The 25,444-nt window shown below is 45.1% G+C and overlaps 1 protein-coding gene and 1 long non-coding RNA gene across 3 annotated transcripts in view; one reads left to right on the top strand and one right to left on the bottom strand.

The window, feature by feature from the left end:
* The window catches only part of GNAO1 (G protein subunit alpha o1), a 311,049-nt gene that overhangs the window by 281,553 nt on the left and 4,052 nt on the right, over positions 1–25,444 (top strand). For both annotated transcript variants that reach the window (XM_042852322.2, XM_005306272.5), the window contains exon 7: positions 13,553–13,706. In XM_042852322.2, coding sequence (XP_042708256.1) covers positions 13,553–13,706 — 154 coding nt within the window. The remainder of the gene's footprint in view (positions 1–13,552; positions 13,707–25,444) is intronic.
* LOC135975593 (uncharacterized) lies at positions 1,627–18,627 on the bottom strand. Its single transcript, XR_010592523.1, has 2 exons — positions 18,490–18,627; positions 1,627–1,666 (listed from the first exon to the last, which is right to left on the bottom strand). It is a non-coding gene; the product is annotated as an uncharacterized LOC135975593 (long non-coding RNA).

Raw genomic sequence — 25,444 nt, 5'->3', positions numbered from 1 at the left:
TTGTGAGAGATCCAAAGGGACGTGGCAATGCGGAAGGGTGAATGCATTTCAAAGCCACTCCACCTCATGGAAATGGGAGGAGGAGAGTGGTGGTCAGGGAAGGTGGAGGTTTGCTGCCATATCCCCCACCTGCCCCCCCAAAGTGCCTCTAGAAAGTAGGTTTATGGCCAACACCCGACTGACACGTGATGTTAACAAGTGACACTGTGCCAACAATCCCCCACAGGGGGGTGACAATGAGACTTTCACTGCTGCCTTGGTAACTAGACTAATCAGCATTTCCAGTGCCACGCTGACTGGACAGCACTGACCGACTGGACAGCACACTGGTTCTTGCTGTCCATTTTACGCTTTAACCTGGGACAACGGCAGTCCCCCACAGCACACCTTCTATGGCAATAACGTAGGGCTGAGAGGACTCCCAGAGGCAAGGACAACAATCGATCCTGCATTTCATAGGGCAGGCCTGATTTGTCACAGGTCTCTCCCACAACTGTTGTGCCCAGCCCTCAGGGCAATGAGAGCGTCACCGATTTATTCCCACAATGCAGCACTGTCATGGGCAGATGATGCAAATGGGGCGGACAACTGGGGGTTTGGAGACACCGCAAAACAAACCTTACAGATTCCCCCCCTCAAACCTTAATGTAGATCTGGCAATTTAAGTCACCCCTTACAGGCTAATTTTGGAAACAAATCAGGATATTTAAAGACAGGCCATTTACTACATTGAAAAGTTTGTTCTTTACCTAATGTATTCCTCATTCGTTACCGCCTGTGTCTCCCTCTGTAATCTAGGCCCTTGCTCCTAACACTCCCCTGACTGAGGTAAACTCTGCCATTTTCCTTTCCCTCCCTCCCACCCATTCCATTTTCCCCTCCAACTAAATAGAGGAATAGCAGCTTTCACATCACCACCATTTGTTTCTAGTCACAGGCAACTGTGTCCCATAACTGTCCTCCAACTTCCCCACCGCCTCCCCTCCCCCACAGCAGCGCCTTGGCCTTTTGTTTTGTTAAGGAACACGGACATCTGCTAAGATTTTTCTTTTGTCGATTCCTTGCTGAATCTTTTTTCTTGCATGTTCAATGGCCCAAATTGTATTAACTGTAATTTTGTACGGGGAGTGACTGTCCATTTGGTTAATAGATTGTTAGTGTTTGTCATAATTTATTGGCTGTCAGTAATGTATTTATTAGTTACAAAATGTTAATAAAGTGCCAGCTCTTTTCTAGTGTGAGAGGGTTTTATTGTGTCTCCCTTTGAGGCCCTAGAAATCTCTGAATTAACAATACACACACACACACACACACAAAACTGGAGCTACTGCCATAACACTGATGGACCCATCACTGAGCTGCTACAAATGTTTGCCAGATCTCCGTGCTCTTGGAAATATGGAGCTCTAAGAGGATGCTGACAAAAGGTATTTTGTAAAAATAATGTATATCAGATCTTTTTTCTCTTGAACTTACCCTTGTTTTCAATCACTCCGTGGAAGCTTGAAATTGAAGGCTGTTTCCTTACAAAAATATTTTAACACTGTGTGGTCATGTCAGTAAGATTGTAAGCGCCTGAGTGGGTGGTAGTTGTCAGAATTTGGGGGTATTTGTGTGTATTACTTACATGGTGAGCCAGGTATCAGCTGTTGTCTTGCACAAGGACCTGAAAGTTTGAAATAAGCATGTATATTAAATGCAAAAAAAACCCACCCTTATATTAGTGCAGCATTAACATGGATAATTTGAAGACACACACTTCAAGAAATTCAAAAGTTAAGCCCCCCATGGCAATATTAACTCTTCATCTACATGATTCAGTACCCAGGCCTGCGGGGTGACCTAGGACAAGACACTTTGGTGCTCTGTGCCTCAGTTTCCCCATCTGTAAAATCGAGATAATGATCCTGACCCTCTTTGTTAAGCTACTGATGAAAAGCACTATCAGAGCTAAGTATTATGATGATGACTATTACACACACAGTTGAACCAGTTTAATTTAAGAAGTGATTTTAAACTGGTTTATGTAAACTGGTGCAAAATCCTGTGCAGACACTTATTTCGGGTTAGCTTACGTTGATTAGGAAAAGGCTGGAGCTAACCAAAGTAGGGCTCTCAAAGCAAAATAAGAGTGTCCAGGAAGGGATTTGCATCAGTTTAACTAAACCAGTTTAATGAAACCAATGCAAGTTTATGTGTAGACAAGGCCTCAGCTGCAGTGTGTACATGCCCCATGGTTTGCAGTCCTCGTGTATTCTGTTCATGGTATACTCATACACACCGAGGGCAATGTGGTCGAGTTAAATATTGCCATGGGAACTTTAACTTCCTGAGCTTTGTTCCAATGTCTGATCTTTTGGAAAATGCCTTTAGCTGATCCAAGTGGAGATTTCAACATAGGTGCTGTTTTCTTGGCTCAATAATTCCCCTGGGTTTCCATGTCATGATTGGCTCTAACTGCTCATGACAAGGGGCTGCGTGTCCATCCCATAAAATAAACAGAACATTATTATAAATCATCATACAGACAGCAGCGTATTTGTTAGCTGATGCTCTGTAGATCATAGTTTGATGGACAGGGTGTAATAGCCTTTGTGTTCCTAAGTCTATAATTTGGTTATGTGGTCTTCTATTTTCAGTGTGATTTTCTGGCTCTCTTACACCTTTGGTCAAACCTTGTCATTTTGCAGTGGTCCCTGGTACTATTCAATATCCAGTGTACTTGTATGCATGAAAATCCATTTAAATATAATGGCATCATTCTTGGTTGGGAAGAAATACGGTTGTTTTCCAAATAAATAGTATGTATCTATGCTGGTATTTTAAAAGTTGTTAGCAGTCATTAGCTTTTAATCAATTCATCTCAGCCACTTCATTTTCCTTAAATAATTCATTTGTGAACTTAGGAATGGGAAACTTCCCACTTATATTCTTAATTCTGTCTTAAGTATGATCCACACTTTTATGGTGGATATTTGTATTTGCAGCCACAGAGCTGACACACATTTATTGACATGGTCTCAAGGATGCTAAACAGGTATCTAACTTTGTTTAACTTCAGTAAACCAGGATATTTCCTACGGTCACAACAGAGTAGGTAGACTATTTCTCTCCTTTGAAAATAACCCTTGAAATCAGTTTTGTGAATTTAGATCAAAGGCCTTTTACAATTTGGATGACTCCCAGAAGACACAAAGAGAAGGATTTCCACCAGTTGCAGCGTAGAAAGACTGAACCTTAACCTTATTGCCACTACCCATATCCAATCATGTCACTTTAAACAGATAACCACAGAATGATAGAAATGTAGGGCTGGAAGGGACCTCAAGAGGTCATCAAGTTCCACCCCCAGCCTGAGGAAGGACCAAGTAAACCTAGACCATTCTTGACAGGTGTTTGGCTAACCTGTTCATAAAAACCTCCAGTGGTGGGGATATTCCACAGTGTCTGTAGGTAATTTATTCCAGAGCTCAACTATCCTTATCGTCAAAAAGTTTTCCTAATTTCTAACCTAAATCTCCCTTGCTGCAAACTAAGCCAATTATTTCTTGTCCTATCCTCAGTGAGCATGGAGAACAATTGATCACCATCCTCTTTATACAACATTAAACAATCAGTTTGTAAGCACCCAGGGGATAATAGGGTCATAAGGAACAGCCAGCATGGATTTGTTAAGAACAAATCATTCCAAACCAACCTAGTTTCCTTCTCTGACAGGGTTACTGGCCTAGTGGATAGGGTGGAAGCAGTAGACATGATATATATGTGCCTTGATTTCAGTAAGGCACAGTCCTACATGACATTCTCATAAACAAATTGGGGAAATGGGATCTAGATGAAATTTCTATACGGTGTCTGTACAAATGGTTGAAAGACCTACTAAAAGAGTTGTTATCAATGGTTTGCTGTCAAACTGGGAAGGCTTATCTAGTGGGGACCCACAGATGTCTGTTCTGGGGTCTGGTAGTCAACATTTTCATTACTGACTTGGATAATGAAGCTGAGAACATGCTTATAAAATTTGTGGATGACACCAAGCTGGGCAGGGTTGTAAGCACTTTGGAGGACTGGATTAAAATTTAAAACCACCTTGACAAATTGGAGAATTGGTCTGAAATCAACAAGATGAGATTCAATAGAGACAAGTGCAAAGCACGACAGTTAGGAAGGAAAAAAACAAATGCACCACTACAAAGTGGGGAATAACTGGCTTCGTTGTAGTGTGGCTGAAAAGGATCTGGGGGCTATAGTGGATCACAAACTGAATCAGAGTCAACAATGTGGCGCAGTTGCAAAATAAGGCTAATATCAGTCTGGGGTGTATTAACAGGAGTGACGTACGTAAGACACGGGAGGTAATTGTCCTGCTCTACTCAGCGCTGGTGAGGCCTCAGCCGGAGTACCGTGTCCAGTTTTGGACACCACACGGTAGGAAAGATGTGGAGAAATTGGACAGAGTCCAGAGGAGAGCAACAAAAAGGATCAAAACCTGACCTGTGAGGAAACTGTCAAGGCCTCCCAAAGAAAAAAACATTTTTGTTTCTGTTGTGATTTTTTTTTTAAATCATGTCCTATAATAGCAATAAAGTTCCAGAGCCATTTATGCCAAGGCCTGAAGTCATCAAACGCTATTGTCATTTCAGTTTCACTTGGGGGCTTAATTCCCCACAAATGCTGTTTATTGCCTCATCTATTCCTCCTCCGTGAGTGATATCCCGTAAACAAACTGGGACTCCAAAAGGGACCAGGAAAAATCATATGGCACATGTGTTATGGAAGCCTGAAGAAACCACTCAAAATGAGGTGAGTGGTGGCAGTTGGAATAGGCTTCCAGGAAGAAGCACCAAATGCTTTTGGCATTTTTTTTTGCTGGAGATGGATTTTCTGGAGCATGGAAAAATTACTGCTCTGCATTTACAGCTGGTCTTTGTTAGAGAACTACAGAGCAATCCCAGGGTTACAGGGGTAGTAAGATGAAATCAGACATCTGCTAAATTCTGCATGTGACATTCACATTCAATCCCCCTTCGTAGAATTATTCATTACTAAAACAACTCCTAAATGTGTAACTGGGTCATCTTTTCATTAAGAAATACACACACAGCCTGGCTAGTCTCTGCTGTCTACATATGCTACAGAGCCAGAGCAGACCAAACATAAGTTAGAGCAGCCCTGTGGCTGCTCTAATTTCAACAGGGGCCAAGCAGGCCCCTAAACAGTCCCAGAGGCAAGGTGAACAGCTGGCTTGTAGTAACTGAGAATCAGTAATGTGCAGCAGGGTCTACCAAAATGTATAACAAAGGATCAATATTATTAATAGCAGCAACTTTTTGCCCTGCATATACGTACATATTATGGCACTGACCAGCTGGTTGCCCCACAGTGGCATAGATAGAAGCAGTGTGACCTAGTGGATACTGTACTGAGAGTTGGAAGAGTTCGGTTCTATTCCCAGCATTGCCATTGGCCTGCTGGGCGACCTTGAGCCAGTCACTTCCCTTCTCTGTGCCTCAGTTTCCCCATGTGTAAAATGGGGATAATGATACTGACCTCCTTTGTAAAGTACTTTGAGACCTACTGGTGAAATATAAAAGCTATGTTTTAATATTATTAATTAGTAGGAAGATTTTTTACTAGAGATTTATTTCTATATGAGAGAAGGTTTTTTTAACGGGATTCCTGCTATTACCTTACTTTGGTCTGCGCCGGTATATTGCCTCCTGACACTACCCTGGCTAGTGCCAGAGGCAGAATACTAAACTTGAGCTGATCTTGTCTGACACATCCCATGTTCCCAAAGACATTACAGTAAATACAAAATGTGTGCTTTGGCGGTCAGTCATTACTCATCAACTTAGCAAAGCTCCTATAAGTTCCACTAGATTTTGTATTTCCTAGGGTGGAAATAACATTTGTTCCAAAATCTGTTGTGATCAGTAATAGCAGCGTTTGCTATTTCTCCATTGAAATCATAACACAATAGCTACCCCCATGTGCACTTTTACCAAGCAACTATCTCTTCATATATTTCACAGGAAACACATGTGGCCATGTTTAAGACACTCCATGGAAGTGGTGATGTTTTACTAGGCGATCAAGGTAACAGAAGTCCCAGCTGGTCATGGATCAACACCAAAAATGACCCCACCAGTTGTTTCCCAAATGTGCATAACCAGTTTCTGTAGCTGTACATATAAGTTGGCCATTTAAGCATGCGACTACTGAATTATATAAGAACATAAGAACGGCCGTACCGGGTCAGACCAAAGGTCCATCTAGCCCAGTATCCTGTCTGCTGACAGTGGCCAATGCCAGGTGCCCCAGAGGGAGTGAACCTAACAGGTAATGATCAAGTGATCTCTCTCCTGCCATCCATCTCTACCCTCTGACAGACAGACAGGCTAGGGACACCATTCCTTACCCATCCTGGCTAATAGCCATTAATGGACTTAGCCACCATGAATTTATCCAGTTCTCTATCAGCAATGACGGTATGCAACATGCAAATATAGTGTCCAACTGCACTCAAATTTTTGTACATGAATTTTTGAAAAGCTGTCCCTTAATTATATCTATTTCAATGGTCTTTATGTACCTACTGAAAATGGATGGCAACAAAATTAACAGCCTCGCAAAAGCAGGGAAAAAGGCTTTAGAACTTGTAGAACAGAGGAGTTGTATAAAAGTGCAGAGAATTTAGGTGCTGAAGCTATCATTTCTACAAGACCCCACCTGAAATTAACTCTCACAAATTATAGCAGGAACATAGGAGGGTGCCATACTCTGGCTGGAGTAAGATAAAGACTGATGGCAGGGCTCCTGAAGGAAACCTACCGCCATGGGGAAAGATCTAGCGGGGAGCAAGGAGAAATACAAATCCACGGCCATCCTTGATGATCCTAAATTCTCTGGGGAAACCCCAGAGATCTTGAGACATCAAAGGTTTGGAGGGCCAGCTCCCCCCACCCTTCCCACTAACTCATACTTTGATGGGACGATTCGGAGGAACTCCAGGAGTTAAAATTCTTGGGGCTTCCTGGGCCTAACACAGGTTTTTCCCTTCATCGGTGACCCTATGGCCCAATAAGTACTGTACGCGGCATTCTCTGATTGCACTGTAATTACCATTGTTTTTGAAGTGCTCCTGTTCAAACATCAGGTAACGCGCTACTCAGAATGTTACTACAGGGATGGGGAGTGAGAAGAAAAAGCATTAAGGATAGAAAGGCAGCATGGGCCAAACCAGTGATCCCTGATGTAATTGTATTAGACAATGGACTTACATCAGGGATGAATTTGGCCCCATACATTCATTTTCATGATGTTAAATGAGGCTGAATGTGGAACTATTTGCACCTATTACTCATACTTCCAGTGCTCATTGCATAATTCTGGCTACTTTCAAAGGAAATTGCAGGAGAAGGGAAGTAAGGTTTTCTATTTTATTATTATAGGATTATTATCAACAACAGCTAATAGGAGTAGAAATGTTTAACTGATGTTTTAAAAATACATCAATGAAACTAGGCTTTTTGGATTTAAACTTTACCCTTAAATGTTGGGAACTCTAAACACAACAGCTTTTGAGCTAGTGCAGGAGAACAGAAAGTGAAGTGGACTAGAAACGGAGTGAAACAAACCGAGCTGGTCTCAGGGTCCAAGTTCAGTGAAATGCAGGGTAGAAACAAACATGACCAAAAGGATGTGAGCAGACATAAGGACAAGTCAACTCAATTTTTTTTTAATTCTTTGTGGTTTAATTATCTACAGGGTTCTTAGTAAGGCAGTAAAGGATCTGTATTAATCTATGTGGTTTAATTAGGCCTCTCACAAGACAGAGCCTGTTCGTGTGATGCCATTAAGTCTCCAGAGTGTGTGGACTCTAAATTGGTTAATCAGGCCATCTTGAGAGTCTCAAGCCAGCCAGTCGCAGTGTCAGAGCAGGACCAGAGCCCGGTTATTAAAGCCTCCAGGGCTCTCATGAGCGGCAGGCGGAGCAGACATAGTGAGCCAGAACCTTAGCATAGGGTAAATCCACTTTGTGCCATGCCAGCCGTACAAAGGAGACTTAAAGCTGCCCAATAGGACAGCTCCCTGTCCCCCTGACGTAAAGCCTAAGGCCATTATGTAGTATATTCCTGCCCCCACAAGGCCTTTTCCCGTCCCTTATGCTAAAGGGGGCAGGGAAACAACAGAGAGGCTGCCATACAGCCAGGTGCTGGGGGAATCTTCAGCTGCCCATTTAGGCCAGTTGTCAGGCCCTTTGCACTGCTCTTGCCATGCAACCGGACCTTGTGGGCCACAATATGACATGTTAATTGGTGTTTAGTGTCCTATTGCAGGACAATGGAGAATGTTAGCTGCTCAATCCTGCTAGGTTAATACATAAAGATTAACGTCCAGCTACAGAGGAGAAAGTGCTCACTTTGTTAACAACGCTTTCCGACTTCATGAACTAAGAAAATGCCATCAGAGTTATACAGAGCCAAATTTTGTGGCTGAATTAATCAATGGATAAAATGTCTTGCCTGCCTATCTGTCCAGTTACTTATCACTATTTCCGAATGTCTCCCATTACTTAAAAGATAACAGTGCTCACTCGTTCTCTTCCCCCGGTCCCCTTCCTTCCTTCCCACTCAGTGGCTTAGGGTATAGGTTTGAGTTTTTAAAAGGAATGCATCTATGAGAATGAGGGCACTATTGTGGGAAAGAGCTGGCATTGACTTTCTTAATAGTTCTTAAACTAAAATTTGCTTAGAGTGGCTTCCAATGTTATGTAGTGATGCTGCATAATAAATTCATTGGCTAATGAATAATATTTACATCCATGACGACAAACCTGGCTCGTGGTTAGCTGAAAACAGCCATGTGACAGTTAACGAGATTCTGTTATTTACTTCTACAGAGTTAGGCAACCACATATATGCAAATAAGTGCATTCTGACTGGTTGCAGCTAAATTCAATGAAAAATGTTAGTCACCTGCTCAAGAACTGCTTTACATTTTAACACTTTTGAGGGGTTTCCATGTATTTCCAAAGGAAAGATTTAGGGACTGGTCTTGCAAGAAGGCCACATGCTCCTAAAGTCAATCACAATTCTGTGCATGGAGGATTTTCAGGATCAGATCCTCAGTCTAGTGTATTGTGGAATACCTGACCACGTTAGAAAGCAGGACTTTCAGAATGTATGTTACAGGAACACCATGTGAACACCAGCTATAGCGTTGATCCCACAGTGAACAAAGTTTGGCATGAAAAATGTATTTCCCCCCCCCCCCCCCCCATCAGAAAATTTCTACATGAATATTTTTCAGTCAGGGCTATTTACTTCCTTTTCAATTCACGTTTAATAGATGGCAGTAAGGAGAGCCTTGTTATTTATTTATTTAACTTCACTCGGGTAAAAACATTTGCCCCTTTAACAGAGCACAGCAACAGGTGATGAATGTCTATATGACACAACATCCCCTCTCCCATTGAAACAAATCTCTGCCCTAACAAAAAAATAAATATCTAACCTACATGGATATTTAAATTCATAATGTAGTCTACTAGCTTCAGATAATGCTGACAACGATCTCTCTGGTGGGGATGAAAGTAAAGCACAATACAGTAACAATACTACAGTGCATCCGACGAAGTGGGCATTCACCCACGAAAGCTTACGCTCCAATACATCTGTTAGTCTTAAAGGTGCCACAGGACCCTCTGTTGCTTTTTACAGATCCAGCCTAACACGGCTACCCCTCTGATACTTAATACTACAGTGATTACTGCCATAGTAACGTTTAGAAGTAAATAAAATAAAATAATGCCTATGTAGTAATGTACTTCTTCAAAGCACTGTGCTAATGTTATTTGACTCCAGGAGAATGGTAATGGCATTATATTGGGCTAATGTGTACATAGGGTCATTGAGCTCTGGTTTTCTCTCATTGATGTTCTTCATACATAGATTTCCTTTATCCAGGGCTCGCTTTCTGATGCAATTGGTGTATTTTTAATCCTAAAGTCTTTTCAATCAACCCATTGTAAGTACTAGTTTGGTTCATTTGGATACATTTTGGAAACTCCATAAGGTCTATATGTATTCACTTTCATGCAGCTGCTTTGTATGTTTTGTAGAATCACAGAAGTTAGAGATGGAAAAGACGTACCATCTTCCTGCCAATGCAGGTATATTGATCAGTCCTCCATCTATCTATCAGCATTTCTAGAGAATTTTCCAAGTAATAACTACATACAGTGTGGAGGTTATAGAAAACAATTGGATCTATCCAGAAGGGCCAGTCAATTCTCCATCATAGTTTCTGAAATAATAACTTCAGCTCCTTCCTTTGAACATGATCCCAGACTTGCTTCTGCTCTTGTTCTTTGGGAAATGTTTTACTGAACAGTGAATCTTGCTTTGTGACCTGAAGATGGCAAAGGTAGGATTCTTACTGATCAACCTAGGGAATAGGTTACAGAGCTCTGGGGCCTGCAATTGACAAGGTTATTTTTCTAGCTCGGTCAAATTCATAAATTACTCTCATAACACCCAGGACACATACACTGGTCTGAGAATCGACCTCTCGGTTGTTTGTGTGTCAATCTCATTGCTCTTCTCTTGTAAAATGTTAAAGGGATAAAAAAACCCTCCTTATCTCGGTTTTCTTAACTCAGTGACATCCGGTTCCACGTCCCTCCAGTCCAGGTTTGTTCCAAGTGGTACATTTAATAGTGTTGTGTCTAGTTTCGATTTAAATGACTTAGGCCGTAGAAATGCCATCAGCGCTCTTGGGAGACGATTCCACAATGTAATAGAATTCATTGCTGAGCAGCTGTAACTATTGCACGGTATGACTTGGACAGAGGACAACATTTTCATCTTAGCCTTAACTGGGGCCCTGTTTTTGCGCTTGTGGTTTTGTCGGTACAATAATCAAAGAGGCAAACTTGTACTGGCAATTTATGGACACAAAATTTGTGGCCAGTGTCTAAAATCTGGCCTATGATAGTTAGAAGAATGATAGCAAATGGCATTTTGATTTTTTTTTTTTTTTAAGGTAAGTTTATGCAGAGAAAAAAAAATCTTCTTACTGTTGAAAGGGCCTGTGTTACCGTATATTCTGGTCTTTGCTGCAGTCCCAGCAGGCCAGGCTTTAATGACTTGTGTATATAATTGTTCATATAAACTAAGCATCTCAAGCCATTGAACTTGATGGAATGCAATTGAAGCAGTGAAAGAGTGAAAACACTCCGTTTCGGGATATTCTGTGGCTTCTGGCAGCTAATTCACACTAGCTCAACCTCATCTGGTCTTTTTTTCTTTTCATCCCTTTCTGATGACAAGTCCTATAGCATCATTAAAAAAAAAACAGACCTCATGTGACCCTCACCAGATTACGAGAGGGACATTTAATTAAGAAGCTGCTGAAAAGCCACCAAACGCAGCGTTAGGAGTTGCATCCAATACAAAGAGACTCACCCAAAATCTGTCTTAGGGCTTGTCTACACGAACAATAAGACTGCGACAAGCTGGGGGGTGAATCTACTCCACACTAACCCGACGTGATCCAACTGTTCGTGTGCACGCTGCTGATACAGTTCGTTAATGGGGCTAGCTCAAAGTTCTCGAACGAACTGTTAGCACGCGTCAGCAGGGTGCACACAAACAGCTAGACAACAGCAGGCTCGCGTGGGGTAGATTCACACCCCAGACTGGCACAGTCAAATTGTTTGTGTAAATAACCCTCTCAGTCAGAGTCCTGGCACGGAAGAGCTTCCCGATACGAGCACCGTCTCTCAGGGAACCCACAACAGAGTGATATCAGGAGGGCTGTGATACTGGCCAGTGAACAGAAGTTTGGTTCATTTTACATCTTCAGTATGTTGAATTCTTTAAGGCCAGGACTCTTAGCAATGCCTGCTGTTACTAGGAGATTTTCAGAGACAGACTGAAGACTTTCAAGGGGGACAAGGGCATAGGATAGCGTGGACACAAACAACTCTGCTCCTTTGAAAAGTAGGAGCATCACCATGAGGTTTATTTAGCATGAATATAGCCCATAGTGGTTATGGAGGAGTAATACCACGTGTCTGATGCTATTTGGCTGGCTGGTATCTACTGGCTGATACATAGGTACTGTGTACACTGTGGGAGCACAGGGCTACTTCAATACATACCTCAATTTCCACTCCATCCTGGAGCCTCAGTAGTCCCTGATCTGGCATTCCTACAGTAGTGAGTTTCACCACTGTACCCTTTTCTCCCCATGCAACCGAAAACATATGCTGCCCTGCAGAGCGAATGCCAGACCAGCTGCTGCCCAGCTGAGAGAGGCAATTGAGCAGTCACCAATAGAGCTCACTGGGAAGTTTTTGACAGATTTTTTTCATTGAAAAAAACTGATTCATCACAACCAAAACTGCTCTGGAAACAGGATTGGGTTTGACAAATTTTCCATCTCAAAAAAAAAAAAAAAGTGTCAAAGTTGTTCAAATGTTTTGTTTCAACGTTTTCTAAATGAAAAAAAATCTGGTTCAGAACAACTTCTCATTTTAAACAAAAATGTAAGCTAGTCGGACTGGACCAAAAGGGTTCAAAAAAGACAAACCAGGTCAAAATCAAAATGAAACATTTCAAAAAGAATCAAAAAAGTTACAACTGACCCAAGACCAAAAAGCCCAGTTTTTCAGTTCACAGATATTTGAGATTTTGACTTTTTGTCCTCATTTGAGGTGGGGGAAAACAGCAAACTCTTGAAAACTGCATAGTGGTGGCCAGCAAGATTCATAACTGAGCATGGAAGCTTCTGTTTTCTCTGCCTCGTAGGAGGTGAGGGCTACGCCATTCCACCCAGCAGAAAAGACAGGCCATGCAATGTGGGGCCTGGGTATCTGAGGAAGGACATGGTTATGATTTCAATAAATAGGTTGATTTGATGGGGGTGAGGAAGAGCCTGCCGTCTGCTTTATTCTCCAGTCCTGACCATTTTCTAGTTCCCCTGAATTTGAAAGCAAGATAGATCACTTTATGACCAATAACAACAATTTGTAATTCTGCAGACTTAGATGAGACTAATGAAATGTCCTGCTTCTGGGCACCCATGGATAACTGCAAGATTCAGGAAGTATGCGCCTCCACCCCCATGTTCTGCACTGTACAGGTGGTCAGATACATTATGGGGGCTTTTCACCTTTCTTTGAAGCTTCAGGTATTGGTGACGGCTAGAAGCAGACCTTTGGTCCAATCAAGAATGGCAAATGGGAGGCGATGTCATCATGGGAGGCTCTGTTGCTGTCCTATGCGCTCTACTAGGATTCTGTTCTGTTGAATACTAAGTAACTGCAAGTGGATTTGATCTGATGAGAATAAAACTGTCTCCATGTCTTTTGTAACTGTCTTGTGTTATTTGAGTGTCCTGTGTTTGAAAACCTGCTTTCTAACCATTCCCCAGAGTTTGGTTTGGTAAATGGTCTCCTTTCCTAAACCTAACTCTTTCTCTCTCTCTCTCTCCCCCCCTGCCTGTCTCTCTCTTTTCCTTTCTGACCTGCTTCCCGGTGTAGAACCGCATGCATGAGTCTCTCATGCTCTTCGACTCCATCTGTAACAACAAATTCTTCATCGATACCTCCATCATTCTCTTCCTCAACAAGAAAGACCTATTTGCCGAGAAGATCAAGAAATCAGCCCTGACCATCTGCTTCCCTGAATATACAGGTATGTGTCATGACTCGGACAGCCCAGCCTACCAGTCCGGAAGCAAAAGACGAAAGACGTAATCTTGCAACACTGGGGTGCAGATGAGAAGTGACACTTGATGTGCCCTAAAGTTAGATGGTGCCTTGAGAGGGTTAGTATCGATGGGTGTCTTACGGACAGTTCTTGTGGGGGTGACACTGAATGGTCCTATGCTGTCAATGGGACACGCAAACCTCAAGACACCATATGAACTTATGAAGCACCAAAATACAAAACGCCACCAATAACTAATGGAACACTAGAACAATGTTAATTGTAGTAATATTAAGAATGTCTTTTCTCCTTTCTTATAAGCTCATGATCAAACTCTGCTCATGGATCTACTTCTGATATGTTTAGTAGGTTTAACTTTGGAGGAAATCACCAGCCAATGATTGTAAGGTCCCAGTCCTGCAAACACTTACACGTATAGGAGCATGGGGACCTCCTAGGTCATTGAGACTAGTCCCCTGCTATAGCAGGCAACCCTGACATATCATCCCAGTCAGACTTATACACCTGCCTAACTTTACTACTGTGAGTCATCCCACTGATATCAATGGAACAACTCAGGGTTGTAAAGTTCACTACATGTGTAAAGAACAAATCATGTCAAACCAATCTGATAGCTTTCTTTGATAGGATAACGAGTCTTGTGGATAAGGGAGAAGTGGTGGATGTGGTATACCTAGACTTTAATAAGGCATTTGATACGGTCTCGCATGATATTCTTATTGATAAACTAGTCAAATACAATTTAGATGGGGCTACTATAAGGTGGGTGCATAACTGGCTGGATAACCGTACTCAGAGAGTTGTTATTAATGGTTCCCAATCCTCCTGGAAAGGCATAATGAGTGGGGTTCCGCAGGGGTCTGTTTTGGGACCAGCTCTGTTCAATATCTTCATTAACGACTTAGATATTGGCATAGAAAGTACGCTTATTAAGTTTGCGGATGATACCAAACTGGGAGGGATTGCAACTGCTTTGGAGGATAGGGTCATAATTCAAAATGATCTGGACAAATTGGAGAAATGGTCTGAGTTAAACAGGATGAAGTTTAACAAAGACAAATGCAAAGTGCTCCACTTAGGAAGGAACGCTCAGTTTCACACATACAGAATGGGAAGAGACTGTCTAGGAAGGAGTATGGCAGAAAGGGATCTAGGGGTTATAGTGGAACACAAGCTAAATATGAGTCAACAGTATGATGCTGTTGCGAAAAAAGCAAACATGATTCTGGGATGCATTAACAGGTGTGTTGTGAGCAAGACACGAGAAGTCATTCTTCCGCTCTACTCTGCTCTGGTTAGGCCTCAGCTGGAGTACTGTGTCCAGTTCTGGGCACTGCATTTCAAGAAAGATGTGGAGAAATTGGAAAGGGTCCAGAGAAGAGCAACAAGAATGATTAAAGGTCTTGAGAACATGACCTATGAAGGAAGGCTGAAAGAATTGGGTTTGTTTAGTTTGGAAAAGAGAAGACTGAGAGGGGACATGATAGCAGTTTTCAGGTATCTAAAAGGGTGTCATAAGGAGGAGGGAGAAAACTTGTTCACCTTAGCCTCTAAGGATAGGACAAGAAGCAATGGGCTTAAACTGCAGCAAGGGAGGTCTAGGTTGGACATTAGGAAAAAGTTCCTAACGGTCAGGGTGGTTAAACACTGGAATAAATTGCCTAGGGAGGTTGTGGAATCTCCATCTCTGGAGATATTTAAGAGTAGGTTAGATAAATGTCTATCAGGGATGGTCTAGACAGTATTTGGTCCTGCCATGTGGGCAGGGGACTGGACTCGATGACCTCTCGAGGTCCCTTCCAGTTCTAGAATCTATGAATCTACGTGTAGGTGTTTGCAGGACTGGGGCCTGAGTTACCTACTGACAGTATGGCCCCTTCTTCAAGAGAGTGGGGTCTTCAGAGCAATCCATCTTCTGGTGTTTGCTTTGGCTACAGCTGGTTGGTTGTCAGAGCAAAAAGTGACAAAAGGTCATTTTTTGTTTTTAAGGGAAATTCATGGCACACAATAGTTTAATGCAGTGTTTCTCAAACTGGAGTCATCGCTAGTGTAGGGAAAGCCCCTGGCGGGTCAGGCCGGTTTGTTTACCTGTCCTGTCCGCAGGTCTGGCCGACTGCGGCTCCCACTGGCCACGGTTCGCTGCTCCAGGCCAATGGGAGCTGGTGGAAGCGGCGCGGGCCAAGGGACATATTGGCCGCCGCTTCCAGCAGCTCCCATTGGCCTGCAGCAGCGAACCGCGGCCAGTGGGAGCTGCAGTCGGCCGGATCTGCGGACAGGGCAGGTAAACAAACCGGTCTGGCCCACCAGGGGCTTTCCCTACACAAGCGGTGACCCCAGTTTGAGAAACACTGGTTTAATGGATATTAAGTTGTTTGTTGTGGGAAATTATGAGAAAAGTCAAATAAATATCCTTTACAATACAATATAAACTATTGAACCCCATTGAGTAACGTTTACTAAACAATTTAAACCCTTCAACAACAACAAAAAAACCAGACTGCATTAAAATGATAGGCAGCTACATTGTCTAGAGGTTCATGATGGAGTCTTGCTCCAGTAGCAGGATGGCTGGGATGACAACGACCAATGATTTTTAGAGTGAAAAAAACCCTAAAAGTTAGTGGTTTTCTAACAGAAGTAATGGCTGTGACAACCATACAGCGTAGTTACGGCAGCCCCGTCTCTCCGACAGGAGCATAGGCGTTACCAGACTGGATCAGACATGTGGTCCATCTAGACCAGTATCGGGCTTCCAACAGTGGCCAGTACTAGATGTAAGGTGTAATAACCCCATAAGAAGGCAGATGTTGGAGAATCTGCCCCCCATATTAGGTCTCGTATATAGAGAGATCTCAGATTGATACACGTACAGAGAGAACTTGACGTGCATGTTTAGAACATACAAATCTTTAAATAATCAACATCACCCCAGTGAGATAAGTATGATTACCTCCATTTTACAGATGGGGAAACTGAAGCACAGAGAAGTACCCAAAGACACACAATAAGTCAGTGGTGGAGCTGGGTCTAGAAGGCATATTTCCCCAGCTGCTTGTCCCGCCTACTCTATTAGACCACGTGGTCCTTCTGGTCTCTTGCCCAAGACTCCACAGCAAAACAAAAGCAGAGGACGCAATACTTTCTGACTGCAAGTCCCATGCTCATCCATCCAGACCATGGTGCCGAAGTGAATGGTTCGCCCCAGAATTGGCACCTTTAGCAAAAATCCAATGTTAGTTATGTTACCATCCAAACAGATGGAGAATGAGCCAGTTCAAGGAGTGAGAAGCACAACAGACTTTGGCAAGATTATTTTACGCTCTTGAGCCTATGTGTGTGCTGCAGAGGGACTTTCTCACTACACTTTTACACGTCATTCAGCTAAATCATATGCTACCCTCGCCTCAACCAAATCCGTACATACAGGTCCATGCACATTAAAGGGCAGAATGCAGGGCAAGTACATAACTCCCACACTATGCGGATGATAGAAGGACAAAAGCCTTTAATGTAGAACATTCCAATAGTTAAAATGGAACAGCCCCAGAGCAGAGGGAACATGAGGCTTCCACCCACAATTACATAGTTAGGAATGGTCAGCCAATCGAGCGGTCCAATTGGCCGATCATTCCCCTTCTTGAATAATGAGGACAACATTTGAATTTTGCAGAGGACATGATTGTGTATCATGAAAATAAAAGTCTTCTCTGCGATTCAGTCACAAACCAGAACAAAATATTTTATCCCTCTTCTTAATGATTTATTAATGGCAAAATCCTATTTCTCTTTAATAAATTAAGGGGGGAGAAACTTAACCCATATGACTGACAGCTCAATGGACCACTATGGCATTAGGATAATAAGGGGCTCAAATCATTCATTGAAACACTCACAGTCTGTGGAAGAACCAGTTATACACTGAGCCCTATGGCTGCACTTCTTAAACCAACCTGAAGAAGACCTCTGGGTAAGCATGAAAGTTGGTCTCTCACCAACAGAAGCTGGTCCAATAAAAGCTATTCCCTCACCCACCTTGTCTCTAACATCCTGAGATCAACATGGCTACAATAACACTGCATACTTCTTAAACTGTGTTATTTCGTGTCTTTGGTAAGGTTTCTAGCCTACAGCCCTTACTCATGTGAGGAAAGGCTGCAGGATTGGGCCCAGTGGTTCTTAGCAAGTGCGGGGATGTTTTTACAAAATTTTGCGCTAATTTGTTTCTCACATATTTATTCCCTTGAAAATTGTTAGGTTTTGTGAAATTTCAGGAGAAAGGCATTCTGCAGGCAAAAAGCTGTGAAATCACAAAATCCCAGGTTTGCCCAGGGAAAACAGCTTGGCTTGGAAAACATAGCATGAAAAGGTCTTGGAAACCAAGAAACAATTCTGAATTTGCAAAAAGAGGCAAAACTGCTCAAGATTCTGAAGGCTTCAAAATGTGTTGTGAATATTTTGCACACCTCTAAAATCTCTCTTCTAGAGCTTGGCTTTAGTGACCAGGAAGGAGATTCTTTAGTAAGGCTGCTAGACACAGACAGACCCTCTGGTCGTTCTCTCTGACTTCAAGACTAACACAGCCAATGCTGCCTAGTGCTCACCAACAGGGTCTCCCTTTGTCCTAGTCAGGAATAAGCAAGAATGGAATGGACTGCTAGCTATCAAATAATCCTCCATAGCCCTCTGAAACAGGTTTCTACACAGCTGGGGCACCGTGTTGTGGCTACATCTGGGGATCAGCTCTCACCTGGTCTGACACCCTCTCCATTAGTTGCTCGCTCCATGGTCTCTCTCTGAACTCGAGGTGCTTCCTCTTCATACCTTGGCCCTCCAGCCAGGTCACAATAGTCCTCCCCTTCTGGGGTATCAAAGTCCCACTGGACAAATTGTCTATCTGTGGTTTAGTCAATCTTCTGACCCACTTTGAAGTTTAGGCCACTTTCCCAGTGGCCAGTAGGGGAACTGAGGCCCACCCACTACTCTGGGTTCCAGCCCAGGGACCCTATACCCAGCAACCAGTGTCTGCTCAAGCTCCGGCCCTGTTGCTGTGTCCCTGAGCTCTTCCCTACCTCTTCTCTATCTTCTGGCCCATTTCTGGGTTTACCGCTGCAGCTTCCTCCACTTCCTGTGGCTACTTCACCCCTCTCAACTTCCTGCTAGAGTCTGTAGTCCAAGGCAAGATACCAGGGCTTACTGTCCCCCTAGAACTCCTCCTTGTCCCTGGCCAACTCCCTCCCTCTCTCTAGGGAGTGATTACAGATCACCTTCCTGCAGCCCTTTTCTCTTATCACCAACTCCCTCTGTTTGTAAGCCTAGCCAAGCTCCTCCCCCAGCTGGGTTTCATCAGCCATTAGGCCCATCAGTAGGGTGAGCATATTTCCCAATGGTGAATATGGGACACCTGGGAACTTTACTCAGATTCAAATGAGTTCAATGGCAATCAATCAGAACTGTGCAGTACAAACATACAAATTAACATCAAGTTGACTGTGCCCTTGTTAAAAAGAAATACTGCGGAGTTGGATTTCTTTTTATTTACCTTCTTATCTTTAAGGCTTTAGGGTTCACACAGGGAGAGGTGACACACTCACACACACACACATTCCCGTACACCTCTCTCACATGGGGAGGTGACTGACTGATCCAACCCTCCCTGCCAGGCGCTCTCTGCCCTCCATGTCTGTCTGAGATCCCGGGACGCATCCACCTATCCTGATACCTGGTGCCACGTCTTCCCGAGACAACCTGTGGAGGGGCACGCAGGGTCACATCCCCCCCCCCCCAGATTTCTGCCAGGATTCACACCAGAATATGGCTAGCAGCAGCCTTTTGGCACTGTGCAGGAGGGAAGGGATGGGAGCTGCTTCCAACTGCAGGTGGGGGAAGGGATGACCTGGCCTGTGTCTTTGCAGAGCTCATCTTCTGCGCCCCCACCCCACCCCACCCCTGCTCCCCCATGGCTGGAAGCAGCTTGTCCCTTCCCGGCCACACACTGTTGAAAGGCAGTTAAGACCTGCAGGCTGCTGCTGGCCACCGACATAACCCAGCCACCTCCTGTCCCCCGGCTAAAGAGCAGGCAAGAAGGGGTTAAGCCCTAAGGATGTATTGTGCACCAGGCCCCAGGGAACCCGACTGCAGGGGCTACAGCCAACCGGGCCAGAGAGGTGGCTCAGCACGGGAGGGTGCCTAGGGATGGAGCAGCCCCACACTCCCTGGGGGCACGAAGGGGGCTGCTGTGAAGCCTGCAGGTTCGGGGCAGGAACAGGCTGGAAATCGCTGCCCCCACCCCCCCAGAGCTTAGCTGAGGGGTGGAGAGGCTTCCCCGTGCCAGCGCTGTGCAGGGCTTTGGTACATGCAGGGCTCGGCTCCTCCTGGCCAGCACCCCAGGCCAGAGGGTCTTGGGCTTTCCCAGAACACCAGCCCAGCCGGAGGCAGTGGGGGAGGGAAGGAACCTGTCGGCCAGGCTGCTGGTGAGCTGAGCACTCCGAGCAGGGGCTGGTTCTCCACACAGCCCTGGGAGCAGGACGCGCCCCATCCGGGGGGATATGGAGGCACGGCGGGGCTGGGGCAGGGGGTGAAGGGGCAAAGCAGAGAGAGGACAGCCAGAGGGGGCGCATGTCAAGGGCCAATGGGTGGGCAGCAGAGGCGACACCTAGCGCCTGCCCGCACGCACCAGCCATTTTACAGGGTGCTCGTTTTACAGCAGTCCAGGGATGGTGCCGTGGGTGCGCTGACCCATGAGCTGCACCCACGTATCATCGCTCACCTGTTGGGTGTGTGCACCAGCGCACACCCTGCCGTGTCTCAGCGCGTACTTATCCAATAGACGAATGGTAACAAGGCTGAAACAAATCAAATACAAGTAACAGAGTCAGGATTAATCCTCCCAAGAGAGTAGTTCCACTGGTCCTGAGGAAACCCAGGGATGGATTGGAGGCGATAATCAGCTGCACCTGTTCAACAATCCTCTTGTGCATCGTTTGCTAACCCATCCCCCACAGCCCTTCCTCAGCTGGAAGGAGAAGTGACTTCAGCTCTGGCTGGCATAGAGGCTTTTCCATGGGTGCCAAATTTTTGTCCAAATCAGATCAATGCTCCATTTGACAGAGCACAATAATCCACATTATCTTGTGTGCGACTGCTGATTACACCTCCCAACATACCTGAGAACTGATCATCCCCTCATATGGGCTTCCCTGGGATTTGGATGCAGGCAGCCAACAGGCTCATTGGGCCCCAGCTGTGTTCCCCTTCCCAAGAAAATGGCAACATCCTGTTTAGGATACAGCACAGCAGACTATGTACCGTCCCTCTGAGGCTTAAGCCAACCGCCTTCTCTCCTTTAGATGTGAGCTAACATGGGGATCTTTGCTCCTCCAAGAAAGAGCATTAAAATAAAGGAACGGAGCCAGAGAAAGAGAGCTTGAAAAGGAAAATAAATCTCCAGATAATAGCAGCTCTTCAGAAGATGACTGGCTCGGGGCATTTCAGCAAGGGGCCAGGCCTCGACGCTCTCACCATCATGAGCTGCTTACTGTAATAACACGTATTTTTCAGCTGTAACAACTGATCCTCTGCTCTCTTCTGACCATCAAGCCAACATTTGACAAAGACTTTGAGTCCTGCCCTGTCTAATAGGCTGTAGGAGCCGGATAGGCCCCTTAGCGAACACAGGCCTTTCTGGACATTTCATTTACACAGTACAAACTGTTGCAGCAGCATGTGGCGTGGGACCTCAAAATGGGCCCAAGACAACGCTGGCCTCCACCCACCCCTTGGCTTGGGTAAGGTGACGAGGTTCTCAAAATGCACCCCCAGAAGCCTGTCACTGAAGACCGGCTGGGGAAGAGGTGAGACCTGTCACTTGGGTGGGACCAGGCTGCCGATGGAGGGTGGAGCTCTGTCTCACCCTAGTCAAGGGGCTATTTCCCCTACCCCTGCCTAGAAAGGAGCCTGGTGCTTCTTCCCCAGTGGGGAGTCCACACGTGTCCTCTCCCCTCACTCCTGGGCTGGGTCTACCACAGGCAGGGCCTCACTCTTGTCAGCTTGGGTGATGCCACCACCTGCCAGCCTGACAGAAATGCTGCTGGTGTGATCCAGCAGCCCCCGGTCAGGGTGGTGCCCATGCCTGGAATCACAGCTGTCGCTGCTCTCCCAATGGCAGGACCTGTAGGGTGTGGCTTCCCGCAGCCACAGCAGCGCCCCCTGCTGGAGAGGGTGCTGAGTACAAAATAAGACACTGAAGAGTCCTGTTATAAGGCTCCAAATTTCCACGACTGACTACTAGAAAATGGGATTGTCTATGGGAAAAACAGGACACCTGGTGACTTTACATGGGCGAGTATTCAAATATGGCTGAGTTTGGCAGCCCAAGTCCAGACAGATAGATAGATGTTGCAATGTGCCATCTGCAATCAGGAGCGAGGGGCAACGTAACAGGCACTTACCCGCTCTGAAAAAAAGGAGATGCAGAGAGCAGCTGCAGGTTGCAAAATGGCCACCAAGAGCTGCTTGGCTCTGCTGGATTTAAAGGGCCACCTCCCAGAAAGGCTAGAGGGAGGGAAGAGAGTTACCCTGCACTGGACTGAGTTAGTAGGAAGCAGGAAGATGCCAAGGAAGGTGCCCATGGGGAAGGAGCTGCACTGGTACCTGTCACTGCTATCTCACAGTGCCAGAAGGTGGTATCAGGGACAGTGGTTTTTCCCTTGTTGTTTTTACTCAGAGATTAGACATAAAGGGGAGCCCGGAGTGGGGAAGCTGCTAAAAGCAAAGATCCCCCTCCTCTTTCAGTTTACTTTAACCCCTGTCTCCTGCTCTCACTGCCGATTCCTTATACCTCACAGTTGGGCAGGGTCTGTCCTACGTGCATTCCAGACAGGAACAGATTTGGGGTTCTCTGTTAGCCTGGTATAGCTAGCCCAGTCTATATGCCACTATTGCAGCCCCCAGATTCCAGGGTCAGGCATAGGTCGGGCTGCTCTGACTTCTGACCATCTGCCCACAGCCTCAAGTGTCCATGACGACAGCCAACAATAGGGGAGCACAGGGGCATCCCAGCCAAAGCCCCTGCCCAGAAGGCTAGGAGGGCAGATGGTTTAGAGCAGGCTCCCCTCCCATTTAGCTGAGATCTAGCCAGGACACACACACACACCACTATGAGAAGGGAAGGGGGGTCTCAATCACCCTGGCTTAGAACCACTCTGCCTGCTTGGCGCTACACCAAGAAATTCTCAGATAGGTCATAGTGCCACTAAGCAGCTGGAACAGAGGCTAGAATCTGGCTTCTTGTGTGCAGGCGTTTCATTCCTTGGCTACACCGTTCACTGCCTCCAACGTACTCACATGAGCCAGGAGCCACAACAGGATGTCCCTGGAAGGTCCTGAGAAAGCAGCAGCAGCAGGTCTCTGCTGCATGTGTGGTTTGTGGAAACTTCCTTCTTTTTGGTTTGTAATAGGGATAATAGTGCTGGCCTTGGAGTCTACGCTTCATAAACCTAGCAGCAATTTCTTACCCTGTCTATGCCTCCACCAGGAACATTATACCTTAATTAGGTGGGTCTCATCTCACCGTGTCAAAAGCATCATTGTTCTGAACAAGTGAGCAGAAGCATCACTCTGAGCCATCTTCACACATCAGCTCCATGTCTGGCCAAACTTCCTGTTCAATTTATTTTTCTTCTTAGCCACATTTTAGTGAATGTCAATGCTGCTGAATGATGCAGCCTTGACAGCTCTGGAGAGCGAAGCCCCGACGTAGAGACAGGCCCAGTCTGAAAACTGGGTGTCTCCCCTCTTTGGAAAAGTTGGGATCCTGATTAAAATTTTGTAGTTGGCCCCAACTCTGTAAGAAACCTAAACCCCAAATCTCAACCCCCCTGAACTGTGGGAAAGTACAGGCCAGAGCTGCACAGCAATCTACCCTGCCAATGCTGACCAGAAGAGACCACTGCTAGGAGTGACAAAGTAGATCAGTCTCCATGTGTCACCATCAGTCCTTGGGCTCCCAGTTGTGTCTGCTCATTAGAGAGGATGGTTAACTAGCTACTAGAGTATCAGAGGGGTAGCCGTGTTAGTCTGAATCTGTAAAAAACAACAGAGGGTCCTGTGGCACCTTTAAGACTAACAGAAGTATTGGGAGCATAAGCTTTCGTGGGTAAGAACCTCACTTCTTCAGATGCATCTGAAGAAGTGAGGTTCTTACCCACGAAAGCTTATGCTCCCAATACTTCTGTTAGTCTTAAAGGTGCCACAGGACCCTCTGTAGCTACTAGAGACCATCTGCTCATTCCACAATGGCAGCATCTTTCTTCAGTTGTTGCAAAGCTGGGTTGGATTTAAACAAGCAAACTGGAGATGAAAGTCTCCATCATCACTCCCTTGCCAATGCCCCGAGCCATCCAATTCTTCCTGCTTTCCTCTTTGTGCAGGATAGGCAGGGCTGTCCATCAAAACGGAACACTACTCTGCAGCCATCTTGTAGTTAATGTTAATTAGTCAGTGCTTTGCCGAGTGTGCGTTGGTTTTGCATCTGGTTGCTCCTGTCAAGTCTGTTCCCCCCAATCTATTTGATTAATGTTACAAGCCTGATTCCGATCTCAGTTTCAGCAATGTAAATCAGGAGTAATTCCATTGTACCAAGGGAGGAGAAACTGGCTCTGGTGGTCAGTGTTGTAGGGTGATTATTAGAAGTGCCTGATGCCCTGTGAAATGCTACTGATGTGATTCATAGGCATCCTCCATTTCTCACAGGTTATTATAGTGTCCATTGTAATAGCACTGACCATAATAATCCACTTACTGGGTATTGCTGGAACTGCTAGATACTTCTGTGGGAGTCCTACAGCTGAGTGCCACTCTCAGTGCACAGGTGTAACCCTGGAGGAAGTCTATGAACATTAAGGGATTTACTCTAGCTGTACAGTGATGTAACTGTGAGTATAATGAATGCCTAGGCCCAGATTCACAAAAGTGTTAAGGAACCACCACCGATTTCAATAAACTTTTATTTTATTGATATAAAGTGAGCTTCTGCTCACTTGTTCAGAACAATGATGCTTTTGTCGCGGTGAGATGAGACCCATCTAATTAAGGTATAATGTTCCTGGTGGAGGCATAGACAGGGTAAGAAATTGCTGCTAGGTTTATGAAGCGTAGACTCTAAGGCCAGCACCATTATCCCTATTACAAAAACTTTGTGCATATGGGCCTAGTGTCCAAACCTGAGTTTGGTGCCTCGTGGTTCTTTACTTTTCCTGTAGCCTTGTGTCTCTAACCACTACAGGAATAGAAGGAGCATGGGGGATGCAGCTCCCAGGTTTGCTGTAGGAATTTGAGTTGCAGGTGGAATACAGAAAATCAAGCTCACATTTAAGCCTTGAAATACATTTTCATTTCAGCTTGTAGCAGTAGTTACATGGACTCAACCGTCATCATTTTTTCCCATTGTAACACTTGTGGAAAGGACCAACATGTTGCAAGATGATCTCCGTGGGCCCAGTTTCTTTTCCCAATGCATTAACCAGGGCAAAATAGTGAGATTCCACAGCATAGCTTGGACTGTAGTAACCTGGGGGCTGGGTGGAGCTTTGGCTGAGTCAAGCACTATTGGTGCTTAGGGCAGGTCTACACTTAAAAAACTGCACGGTAGCGGTTTTAGTGAAGCGTAGTTAACCCATCTCCCGCAGAGGCGGTAGTTCTGTTGA

Source organism: Chrysemys picta, chromosome 14 (genome assembly GCF_011386835.1).
Source record: "Chrysemys picta bellii isolate R12L10 chromosome 14, ASM1138683v2, whole genome shotgun sequence".
Lineage (NCBI taxonomy): Eukaryota > Metazoa > Chordata > Testudines > Emydidae > Chrysemys > Chrysemys picta.
This window is presented reverse-complemented; position numbering and strand designations above follow the sequence as displayed.